The 12538-nt window shown below is 39.0% G+C and overlaps 2 protein-coding genes across 3 annotated transcripts; one reads left to right on the forward strand and one right to left on the reverse strand.

Moving 5' to 3' along the window:
* The first annotated feature begins 155 nt into the window (after nucleotides 1-155).
* LOC121998423 (chromatin remodeling protein EBS-like) lies at nucleotides 156-4556 on the forward strand. Of its 2 annotated transcripts, XM_042553355.1 has the most exons (5): nucleotides 156-441; nucleotides 532-874; nucleotides 979-1047; nucleotides 3460-3598; nucleotides 4229-4556. In XM_042553355.1, the coding sequence occupies exons 1-5, from the start codon at nucleotides 369-371 to the stop codon at nucleotides 4253-4255; spliced, it is 651 nt and encodes a 216-aa protein (XP_042409289.1). In that variant the 5' UTR covers nucleotides 156-368; the 3' UTR covers nucleotides 4256-4556. The 2 variants fall into 2 exon arrangements, with proteins under 2 accessions (XP_042409289.1, XP_042409290.1); XM_042553356.1 differs by lacking the exon at nucleotides 4229-4556 and having other exon boundaries at nucleotides 3407-3496.
* LOC121998422 (serine/threonine-protein kinase RIPK-like) lies at nucleotides 4509-6571 on the reverse strand. The gene is made up of 5 exons (XM_042553354.1): nucleotides 6199-6571; nucleotides 5993-6128; nucleotides 5741-5877; nucleotides 5305-5428; nucleotides 4509-5224 (listed from the first exon to the last, which is right to left on the reverse strand). The coding sequence occupies exons 1-5, from the start codon at nucleotides 6547-6549 to the stop codon at nucleotides 4659-4661; spliced, it is 1314 nt and encodes a 437-aa protein (XP_042409288.1). The 5' UTR covers nucleotides 6550-6571; the 3' UTR covers nucleotides 4509-4658.
* Nucleotides 6572-12538: the final 5967 nt, after the last annotated feature.

A 12538-nucleotide genomic window follows, 5' to 3' on the forward strand; every position in this document is an offset into this window, starting at 1 on the left:
TTGTTCGGGTGTTGTGTTCTACAGATGGGTAATGAAGCGGCTTAATTGAACCGGTGTCAGGCCGGACCGGGCCGATTCTAGCAACCGGCCGAGTCGGAGTGCCTGTTCCCAAAGAATGATTGCTCAACTGATGTAAGGACCTTCACCCAGCGAGTCATTTCCTTGCCACCCTTTTTGGGAACCCACTTCCAATTGCTCATCCTCTCTCTCTCTCTCTTTCTATCTCTAGGGTTTCGATTTGACCTCCATTTCATCTCCTGCCATCTTCCTCTTCGATCTGCACTGTGACCACCATCGCCAGCGCGAGCCACTAGTTCCAGGACGAGAAGAGACCCATTCAGTACTCACTTTTACTCCCCCGTCAGCTGATGGCCAAGACCAAACCGGGGAAGAAGGACCTCGATTCCTACACCATCAAAGGCACCAACAAGGTCGTCAAAGGTACTGCCTTGTTTCCTGTGCAATTCGTGTCCTTTTTGAGCTATTATTCGGCTGCTACTTTGTTCTCAATGCGCGAGGGCGGTACTGTAGTCTGCGACTGCGTTTTGCTCCGGCCGTCGGAGTCGGACAAGCCGCCGTACGTGGCGCGGGTGGAGAAGATCGAGGCCGACCACCGAAACAACGTGCGGGTGAAGGTTCGGTGGTACTACCGACCTGAGGAATCCATGGGCGGCCGCCGGCAGTTCCATGGCGCCAAGGAGCTTTTCCTCTCCGACCACTATGACGTGCAGAGTGCACACACCATCGAGGGTAAGTGTGTTGTCCACTCCTTCAAAAATTACACCAAGTTGGAGAATGTCGGTGCTGAGGATTACTTCTGCCGCTTCGAGTACAAGGCTGCCACCGGGGCCTTCACTCCTGATCGTGTTGCTGTGTAAGCTTTGCCTGCTTTGGCTCAATTTTTTTTTTTTCCTTTTTATGTGATTGAAACTTTCTTGTGTTTGTACTTTTATCTGGAGTTTGTATTTTTCTTTTCAGATACTGCAAATGCGAGATGCCTTACAACCCTGATGATCTGATGGTTCAATGTGACGGATGCAAGGATTGGTAAATGATTTCAGCTACTCTTTTCTCGTTTGCCTGACTTGGTTGTTTCTCTAATTGATGCGAGTTCAAATTTGGAAGTGAAGCAATCACTTCAAAGAAGCTCTTAATTTTTGAATTGAGATGCTGTTTGGCTCTGCACACAAACATTCTTTAGAGACAGAGTGGCAATAATTTGATATGGGAACAATCAGGCAGTTGCTCTAGCAAAACCCTTGATTCTGCAAATTGCTCATACATGATGACCTTTTATAAAAGTGACTAACAAGATCTCTAATTCGTGTTCCCCTAGTGATTGAAAAAATGTTTTCCATAAAAGACCTCGACAAAACCTAAATACTTGAGAAGATACAAAAAAGACAGTAAATATCCATATAATTAATATCAGAACAAGAATTTCCATTACTATCCATGCATGGTGGGTGGGAAGTTTGAGGAAAAATATTAATATTTATGAAATATTCAAATGAAAAAATAACTGACAAGATAGGCTTAGAAGAAAAAGCAAAGTTTTTAATTGTGGAGCTTGTTTAAGTTTCTACTTTTATTTCACCTTATCACTCATTTGATTTCAATAAATTGAAAGTTAAGGACCCATGAATTTCTAGATTCTAAGCCTAGTAAAAACATCCCCTTAAGCTTCCTTTCTGATTAGATGTTGCAAGATTTCTTCTTCATTGGTTCTTGGAGGCAAATTTGCAAGTAACAAGAGGAAAAACTCTCATAAACATCTGTACGATTGCACATGCACATGCACATGCACATGCAAAAGTATTTTTGACCAGCAAATAATTGCAACTCGTGCCTTATTGTCCTTCAATACAACGATGATTTGTTGGCAATTCTTGCAAGCACTACCGTTGATTGGCTGATTTGTAGGCAAATGTTGTTTAGGTAGGCACTAAATTTCTTTGTTCTTGAACAGCAGCAAGAGGAAGTGAGGATCATCAATTTCTTTTTTATTTTTTCTCACTCACTTCTGTTCAAGTAAGCACTGGACGAGGGGATTCTTGTCAACATCTTCCTTTTTCTTCCTTTTGATCAGGAACACTGTATATTATGAAAAAAAAAATTGGAGAAAAGATGAATTAGGGATCTTGTTCAATGGTTTTTAGAAAATAGTTGCTCTAATTGGTGTTTTGTAGAAATCGAGGCCTTGTTAGGGCAATTACTCTAAACGTTTGAAGTAGATGGAGTACCTGGCAGATATGCTAATGCTAAGATGATATCAAATGTAGCACATATCAATAAACAGGCTGGAAAAATATTTATGTAACCCATACCTCTTTATTTTTTGGTATGCTTTGCTTTAACCCAATAGATGCTTGTTGTGCATCTTATATTCTCTATGTAAGGTCTCAGAGTACTGCCTATCTGTTCATGGAGTTGTTTTATTAAGAAGATGATAGTATTTCCTGCTAAAGGGTACTTTCTCAAAACATGGGTGTGGGAGAGTATTCTTTTAGACTATATGAAACATATATAGTATGAGTTAAAGACTAAATATAGAAATTTGCATTGGGACATTGGAGACTAAATGGTTTGTTCACAGCTAGAAACTTGAATCATCGCCAATTCATTGACATCTATCTATTAAATATCTTCCTTGTTATCTTTCATTCACACTTCTCTCTTACATTATGTTAAATTTCTGATGTTTGGACAAACATGTTAAAAAATGGTTCCTATGGTCACTTTGGCTATGCACCTCCTATTACTGTAAGAGGTTACCTTTTCTGCTTGCAGTAATTATAGTTTGCAACTGAAACGAAGGCGAAGGGGAGCTTGGCGCAACTGTAAAGTTGTTGCTTTGTGACCAAAAGGTCACGTGTTCGAATCCTGGAAACATCCTCTTACAAAAAACAGGGTAAGACTGTGTACAATGGATCCTTCCCCGGGACCCCGCATGGTGGGAGCTTTGTGCACCGGGCGGGCCAACTGATAAAAGAAGAATGTTTGGAAGTGAATGATTAATTTAAATCTTTGGTTTGTTTAGTGATAAAATTGTGTTGTGGATGATTTTTTATGTGCATCATGCCAGCATTGCAACAAAGCTGACTGATTTAAAATGGATATTAACCACAACAACATCCAAGCCTTTATCTTATTTTATTGTTGCTAACCAAGTCTTCTTTGCCCTCTCTCTTCCTCTACTAATGAAAATGAATATCACTCTTAATAAATTTTTACCTTTAGAAGATCTAAGTTTATCTTATTCCCTGATGTTGCACTTGGTGTGATCTGGAATAACTGTTTTATGATCCTTTGCTGTGTTTTTGCGTGTGATGAAGTCTATTACTTGTTTGATCTATTTCATCATCTGTTCTTGGGATTTAATATTTGTCTTTGTTTTCTATTTTAGTTTCTATCTTTCTACGCGCTATGCAGAGGTGAATAAATAATTTATTCAAATAGGTTCCATCCATCTTGCGCGGGCATGAGTATTGAACAAGCAAAAAAATTGGAACACTTTCTGTGTGCAGACTGTAGCTCTGAAAGTGATGCAAAAAGATCCGCAAATGGTTTTCCAGCTTCACCAGTCTCTGAACCTAAGGTGATGTTGGTAGTGTTAGTGTGCTCTTCCCTTCAAGGAAAAGCATTTATGTGCTCTTATTCCTGAACCAATTAACTCATGTTTGTTTAGACGGGTAACGAATTTAGAAATTCTTCATTCATATGCTATCCTGATTGCCATTGCAACACCTGCTCTCTCTGATATTTTGAGGAAGTTAAGAAATCTACTTTGTTTAGTGCTTATGATACTAATGGATACGATGTCTCAAGTCTTGATCATTGATGATTATCCTGCTGTAGTTTATGTGAAAATAGACCTATTTAAGCTCTATTTTGTGGATATCATCTTTCAGATATTGATTTTATCTTCAAGCAATCATGGAAGTTAGAAGCTTGCTCTAGTTTTATAATTGAAACACCTTGATGCAGGTTGCCCCATGTAATTTCATAGCTGAGGTTATCGCTTAACCAGCAGTTACCCACCAGTTTCAATCAGATGAAATTAATAACATAAGGATAAAATACAACATACTTTAGCCACTTAAAATGTTCTTATTTTGATGTGATTAAAACTCAGCTATGAAATAGCTAAGCTATCTGTGTCAACAGTTGCTACCCTTTAAACTTTTGATGGCATTTATAGGTTGGATTTACTGTTCAATTACTGCAGGCTGAATCTAAGAGGAGGAAGAGGTAACAACTAGCGATGGAGACTCAGCTATGGAGGGAGAAGTTATCGGCATTTTATGAAACCCCACTGATCACGATGGTAGCTTGAGCTTGTACAGTGCAGAGAATAAACTGCTTGAAAGGAAACCATCCTAATGTTATGAACCTGGGAGTGTGTTAGGTGGTAAGTTGTGCAATGAGAAATCTGATGTCGTCGTTCTTACCCTCTTCATCATGTTCAACCATGTTTTATGTAGTTTGTCAAGTGTTCCTTTTGAATCTGTCTTTATATCCAATCTTCACCATTAGTATGGAACTAGTTCCAAAAACCTTTATGTAATCGCAAAAGAAGTCTAATTACTATGTTTTTTCCCTCCCTCAATTTCAATATCACATCTCTTTGTTACTATGCAGCCATTTAATCAACCAAATCAAGCTCCTCGTTCCTGTTTTTGCCTCAGTGACCTACACAACCGAGAGTAGCGGTACAAAGTAGCGCCATCTCTGTGCATCGCAATATCGGAATGAATCATCGAGTTGGGAAACCGTTGCTTGTGTCTCCGATTGAGATCGCCATGTTTCACCCCTCCACCCTTAAACTCCATCTCTTCTTCTTCTTCTCTTTTCCTTTCTTTTTCCTCATCCTCCTCGATCGGTGCCACGTAGACAAATGGCCCCACGGGCAGATCGCGTAGATCCATGAGCGGCTCCAATGTCTGCACCACGACTCTCATGTTAGGCCTCAATTTAGGCTTGGTGCCGAGGCAATTGTAGGCTACTCTTGCAGCCTCTCGGGCTCCTTTGGTGGAGTAGACTCCATCCAGCTTCGGGTCCATAACTCGGCCTAGCTTGTCGGGGTCGATGAGATAAGGCTTAGCCCAATCGACTAGGTTCATTTGCCGATTCGGTCGGGTTTTATCCACGCATCGCCGCCCAGCAATTAGCTCGAGCAGCACAACACCAAAGCTATAAACATCACTCTTCGCAGTGAGGTGCCCTGCAATCCATGCATCGGTCACAGAAACAACGGTCTACAGTCACAACATGAAAAAATCGGACAACGGTCTAAAGCCTCACCAGTTAAAACGTATTCGGGCGCGGCGTAGCCGTGCGTGCCCATCACGCGCGTGCTCACGTGAGATTCATCCCCCTGAGGTCCATCCTTCGCCAGCCCGAAATCTGACAGCTTGGCTGTGTACTCCTGCCCACAAAACAAACAAACAATTTTTTTTTTTAAAAAAAAACGAGTTAATTGTTTACAAACAATACATTCGATCGCATTTTCCCACTGGAAAACGAGCAAAAAAGCATTTGTCCACCTTAATCCATGAAAACAACCTTTCATAGCTCATCTCGTAACAATAGCCACCGGAAGCGTCGAAGAGTCGTTGTTTAACAACAGTGTGTCAACTAACTCGGCAACTATCGTTATTTTTTTGTTAGTTCAATTCGATCGGTTCGATTTAAATTTATCTAAAAAAAATAGAGAAATAAAAAAAACAAAAAATTATACCAAATCGACTAGAATGTTGGATGCCTTGAAATCTCTGTAGATGATTGGCTTGTCGGCGTGATGGAGGAAGGCGAGGCCTTTGGCTGCGCCCACTGCTATCTTCAACCTTCGTTCCCACGTCAACGAAACAAGCAGCCCTATACCGATCGATCGACAACGTCATCAAAGCCTTAAAACTATTCCGAGTCAAAGGAAAACTAACATGCATGCTCCCATTGATCGATCGATATATTATTATATGATGGAAAATACCTTTGAAGAGATGACTTTCCAGGCTTCCCCGAGGCATGAACTCATAAACTAACATCCTGTGCTCGTCTTCGCAGCAGTAGCCGATCAGTTTAACGAGATGGGGATGCCTCAACTGCCCCAGAATCATCACCTCCGCCTGCAAATTAAAGGTGTTTAAGCGTGAAGTCGTTTTCGAGTTCGGTTCGGCTTAGTTTGGTGTAGCTCACCAGCCACTCCCGGTGGCCCTGCAGGCCGTCCAAGTCGAGCGACTTGACGGCGACCTCCTGCGGCCTGAGCCCGCCGTCGACGATTCCCCGGTAGACCGGCCCGAACCCGCCGGAGCCCAGGAAGTTCGCTGCCGAGAAGTTCCCGGTGGCGGCCTTCAGCTCCGCCATGGAAAACACGTGCAGGTTCGAGCCGGCGAGGGTCAGCGACAGATCCTCAGCCGAGAAGCCGCCGCTGCTCCCGTCCCACGAGTCCGACCCGCTCCGGAGCTTCCTCGGCCGCGCTCCCGAGGCGGCGCCGCAGCCAATCCCGCAGCAGCTCGCTAGCAGAGACCCCCACGGATTGCTGGACATGGCGGCAGTCGATCGGAAGATTGCGAACAGAGGAGGATTTGGCTCCTGCCGGGTTCTCATTTATAGAAACAGTTATTGTTACAAATATGAAATGACATTAATACCCTTCCGTTCTCAATCCCACTTTACCCCCTCATACTTTATAAATTCACAACGCCATACTCCGTTGAACACCCACACATTTGATCAACTCGCTTTCAAATTTTCCAGGGGCAAAATGAAATTCTCCCTCATATGTTGTCACTCCGCCTGCCAGCGTAGAACCTTCCCCTAATTTAATTTCTAAATTAAGGAGATCATCATTAATTATAATTAAGGCCCCATTACAAGCCATTAACCATGTTTAGGTCACCAAAATGGATTACATTAAATGTATTTTGTTCATGACATTGCAAGAACAAATGTGAAGTTTTAAAATTGAGTTTATGGCAATTTGGTAAGAGATGGAGAGGATTGTCGATATTGTGGATTAAAGGGGTTTGGTTAATTATTATATTGGCATGAGGATAGCTACATGCTACTACTCTAGAGTTGTTAATTGACTAGGCCATTAATGAAAGTTCAACCATGGCATTTTAACTACTACTTAATTCACGGAAGGCCACCAAAAAAATGTATGATGTATCTAAAGCAATAAATGTATTTGAACAAAAATGAATAATATATAAAGTTCAACCATGATCTCAATCTCGATCTCGATCTCGATCTCGTGAGGTAATTGTTTACCTTGATCTCAATCTTTTCCAATATACCTTCCATCTCTTATGATCATGTAAAGTTGTTGCTTAACTATGCTCTCACCTCTATTGTCTTTTCTTTCTTTCGTGGGGACAAACATAAAAAAAGATAGATTCGTTATCTTAACGGCTCCCTAATGTCGATCCCATGGATATGGAGGAAGGTTCATACAGGTACACAGGTCATAGGCGTATGACGAGATAAACTCAGGTCGTCAGTTTTTGAAATTTTCAATAGAAACAATGACGAGGTAAACCTCAGGTAAACCCCAGGTCATCATGGGGACAAACATAAAGCTTTAGGCCAACGTTGATACTAAACGTAAGAAAGGATGAGTGTGGTATAGTGGTAAAATATTTAAAGATAAATAAGAGGTTCACAATTCAAATTCCAATAGAAACACTTATGAAGGTTGATCATTTATCTTCGGCATTAGTCGAGCGAAATTTAGACATTTGAATTATATAAACAAAAGGTAAGAAGGATTTTGCTGATCAAATTATCAAGATCTTTTAATTTTCAAATGTGGTTTATAAAGTAAAATAATCAGGTCAAGTTATTAATTTTTTATTTGATAAACCTAACCAATCTGACCAATATTAAACCATTTGAAAGAAATGGGAGATATTGCCATTTTGGAAAATCAAGTAGGTTGTGATCTTGTTATTTATCGCGGTCTTCGGATTTGAAGAGATGATTAATACAACAAATTGCTATTATAGGTAGGCGATTATTCTTAATCTTCTATCTAATTTGGTTTGATCTTCCTAGCTATCTAATTTGATCTCGTCTCTCTAATTATAAGTAGGAGTTTCTTCTCCGGGTATATCCTTTTGTTTTTCTTCAAGATATCTATATGATCATAGTGCTTATTATCTTACCTAGTGATCATATATGTAATTTGCTTTATCGTTTTTCCTTGAAGGATGAATAGAGAAAGGATTGATTGCATAAGAATTGAGATCTTTTTTTTTAAAAAAAAAATCGGTTTGCAAATTACATTTTGATTAATTTTTTGATCCATCTAAAATCAAGCAAAGCTACTTTTTGACAACGACAACAACTTAAACTCAAAATTGTGAATCTACTACTAGACGCCTTCACTTTTCTTTTCCATTTTACTATGTTTTTTTTCTCTTGAATGGTTAATCTTTGTTCTTTATTCATCCTTCCATATTGACTAGCCTTATCGTTATAATAATAACATAAAAGGGTAGTTAGATATGATTAGGAAGATCTAACTAAACCTCCAACTTTAAATTTAAATCAACATGTCGTGGTAAAGATGATGTAGTTTTTTATTTTCTTTTATTTTGTGCAAAGGGTAAAAATGAAATTTGTTGTAAAATTATATAAGTAATTGCATATGAAAAGGAAATATTATTAACCTTTACACTTTCTATTTCTCATTATGAAAAGAATACATACATATATTTAAAGGCATATAACCATCTTGAAACTTCTATGCTCATGTATTTACATTAATTAAGAGATTATAAGAGATGATGAGTTATAAAGCAATGAGGGGGTTTATGAAATGTAGGAGTTTCATGGACACCTACATACATATGTTATTTTACAACACTCCCCCTTGAATGTCCGTAATTAAGGAATCCACCTCATTAAAATCTCATAGGAAAAATTGATGGGAAAACAAAAACCTAATAAGGAAAAAGAGTATGTCATTCCATAGTCGTATCACTATGAATTTATCAAACAATATAATATGGTATAGTAAGAATTTACTCTCCCTGTTTGAAATATCATTTGAGATCTTTGAACCGCCCATCCAATTCCATGTACTAATTTCTCTAATGTTGTTGTAGGTAATGCTTTGATGAATAAATCTACCAAGCTATCGCTAGAACGAATCTGTTGAACTTTAATATCACCATTCTTTTGTATATTATGACTGAAGAAAATTTTTGATGAAATATATTTAATTATATCCCCTTTGATGTATTCTTCCTTTCATTAAGCTATACATGTTACGTTGTCTTCATACAATATTGTTGGAATTTTCTTGTTAGCAGCTAAACCATATTTTTCATTAATATGCTGAATCATTGATCTCAACCAAACACATTCCAGACTTGCTTCACGTATTGCAAGTATTTCTGAATGATTCAATGATATAACAGCTATGGTTTGTTTGGTAGATAGCCAAGATATAGTTGTTCCATCATATGTAAATAAATAACCAGTCTGAGATCGACTTTTATGTAGATCAGATAAATATCCTGCATCTGCATAATTAATTAATTCTAAAATAGACATATTAGAATAAAACAAGCCCAAATCGATGATACCTTGAAGATACCTAAATATATGTTTAATTTCATTCCAATGTCTACGTGTTGGAGAAAACTATATTTTGTTAATAAATTTGTAGCAAATGATGTATCTGGTCTTGTATTATTAGCATGATACATTAATGCATCAATGGCACTTAAATAAGGTACTTCAGGACCAAGCAATTCTTCACCATTTTTACTAGGTGGAAAAGGGTCTTTGTTCACATCAAGCGATCAAACAACCATTAGGGAACTTAATGGATGAAGTTTATCCATATAAAATCATTTTAGCCTTTAGTATATAAGCTGATTGATGATTAAAAATCCCATCCGCAAAATGTTCAATTTGTAATCCAATACAAAACTTTGTTTTTCCTAAATCTTTCATCTCAAATTCTCTTTTCAAGATATTAATGGTAAATATAAGTTTTCAAGACTTCCAATGATATTCAAATCATCAACATATACAGAAATAATGACAAATTTTGGTCCATCCTTTTTTATAAAAACACATGGACATATTGGATCATTTTGATATTTATGTTACATCAAATAATCACTTAGACGTTTATACAACATATGTCCTGATTACTTCAATTCAGTCCCCTCGGGACAGTGCGATGGTTAAGACATGAGGTGTTGCCACATGAGGTCTTGGGGTCGAAACTCGGCGTGACCGAGCATAACCTCCCCCATGTCTTGGCCATTTGCACTAATGGCTAGTAGCCACCCGTGATTTACCTCCTCCGTGTTGGCCTAGGGACGGGTTAGCGGGGGCGCTGGGGGCCATTTGCACTAATCCTTTAGTCCTTCAAGGATTTTTCATATAAATATTATTATCAAATTTTCTATACAAATAAGCTGTTACTATATCCATTAAACACATTTCAAACTTTTCTTGTGCTGTCATACAAAGAAGATACTGAAATTTGATTGCATCCAGTATAGGAGAATATGTTTCTTTATAATCAATACTAGGTTTTTAAGAAAAACCTTGTGTCACTAACAAACTATATCTTATGATTTCATTTTTCTCATTTCACTTTCGTTAAAAAATCCATGTGTACGCTATAGGGGTTACACCTTTTGGTGTTTGGACTATAGTGTTGGAGCAATCTAGGTGCCCTAAGTTTTGATGTTTGGGCAAAGGTTTAAGTTAGGTTTATTGTTGTATTTGATATGCATTGTGAGTGTGCAGGATACAGGTACAACAAGGAAAGTCCAAGGGTGAGTCTTGGCGGTGTAAGTCCAAGCATGTAGTCTTGGCAACGTAAGTCCAAGTGTGATCTTGGCAAAGAAGGAAAGTCCAAGGATGAGTCTTGGCGGTGTAAGTCCAAGCATGTAGTCTTGGCAACGTAAGTCCAAGTGTGACTTGGCAATGGATGAAGTCCCGGAGGCGCGATCTCTTGGCAAAGGAAGACCCGACAACAATGACAAGGCCGATGGAAGCTCCAGAAGGCAAGACGTGAAGGATGGGGAGGCATCCGAGGGATGCAAGGCTGATGGAGGAGGCTAGAAGGCTAGGTCTAGGTTGGTCGGGCGAGAACGAGTGTTAAGTAAATGTACTCGAGGTAAAATCCTCGAATTAGGGGTTACTGTATGTTACTGTAGCAGCACTATAGCGTACTGTAGCAGCACTGTAGCAGTCGACTGGTGACTGTAGCAGTCGACTGGTGCACTGTAGATAGCCGTTGGGCTGACACCAGTCGACTAGTGCAAGGACCAGTCGACTGGTAACGGGCAAATCAGCTTACTGATTTGTTCCAAGCTCTATAAGAAGGAGCTTGGGATGACCGGCCAAGGTGACGAAATTAGACTTGGTTAAAGCCTAATTAGTAGTCACCAAAGTGCTCAAGGATCTCTTGTGTCCAAGTGATCTTGGTTGGAGTTGTGGTGAGGTTTCTCCACCCACAAGGAGGTTGAGCTAGCCGGAGTTTGCCGGGGACTAATCCACCGACGGATTGAGGGATCGTCCACCTTACGGACACGCCGTGGAGTAGGAACAAGTTATCTCCGAACCACGTAAACACCTTGTGTTAGGGTTTGTGTTTGGTTTGTTGTCTTCTTCTTTCTTGTTTTAGGTTAACTTTCGTATTTGTTAGTTTGTTTTTGTATTCCGCTGTGCACTAACATTATAGGAAGTAAAGTTTTGGGTGAGAGGCTATTCACTCCCCATCTAGCGGACGTCAAGGTTCTAACATATAGGTCCCCAAACCTCATGTTTTGCAAGTGAATTTAATTCCTCTTGAATCACATCTTTCCATTTTGGACAATCATGCTACTACGACATTGTTTAATAGATTTAGGTTCTTGATCCTCGTTTTCATAAACAATATCAAGTGCTACATTGTATGAAAATTTATTATTGACAACTAATTTTGATCGATTCAATTTCTTCACTATCCTGACATAATCTATTGAGATCTCTTCATTATTTTCAAGTATCTAACCTCTTCTAGAGTTTTATCAATAGTTATGTCAGTCGTCTCTATAGGAGACCGAGCCTCTTCAAAATGAATATCTTGATTAGTTGCTCCTTTTCTTTTTCAGGGATTTTTATCTTTAGAACCTATCAGTTTATCATGCTTCAGACGAGTAGTAGTCTCATTAATTGATTGTCCAATTAGTACATCAATATCTACCGGAGCATTAATAGCTAGTATACATGACTTAGTCACTCTTTTTAGGTCAGTGAATGTATCAAGCAATTGATTTGCACTATTTTACAAATGAATTATTCTTTGAACTTCAAATTCACATTGATTTGTACGAGGATCAAATTGCGATAATGATGCATGCCAAGTGACTTCTTTGGGGAACCCTTTATTTTCTTCCCCTAACTTTAGAAAAATTATTTCATTAAAGTAACAGTAGGCAAATCGTGCTGTAAAGACATCTCCCATCATTGGTTCCAAATATCTTATAATTGAAAGAGAATCATATCCAACATATATTCC

This window comes from Zingiber officinale, chromosome 6A (genome assembly GCF_018446385.1).
Source record: "Zingiber officinale cultivar Zhangliang chromosome 6A, Zo_v1.1, whole genome shotgun sequence".
NCBI classification, from domain to species: Eukaryota; Viridiplantae; Streptophyta; class Magnoliopsida; order Zingiberales; family Zingiberaceae; genus Zingiber; species Zingiber officinale.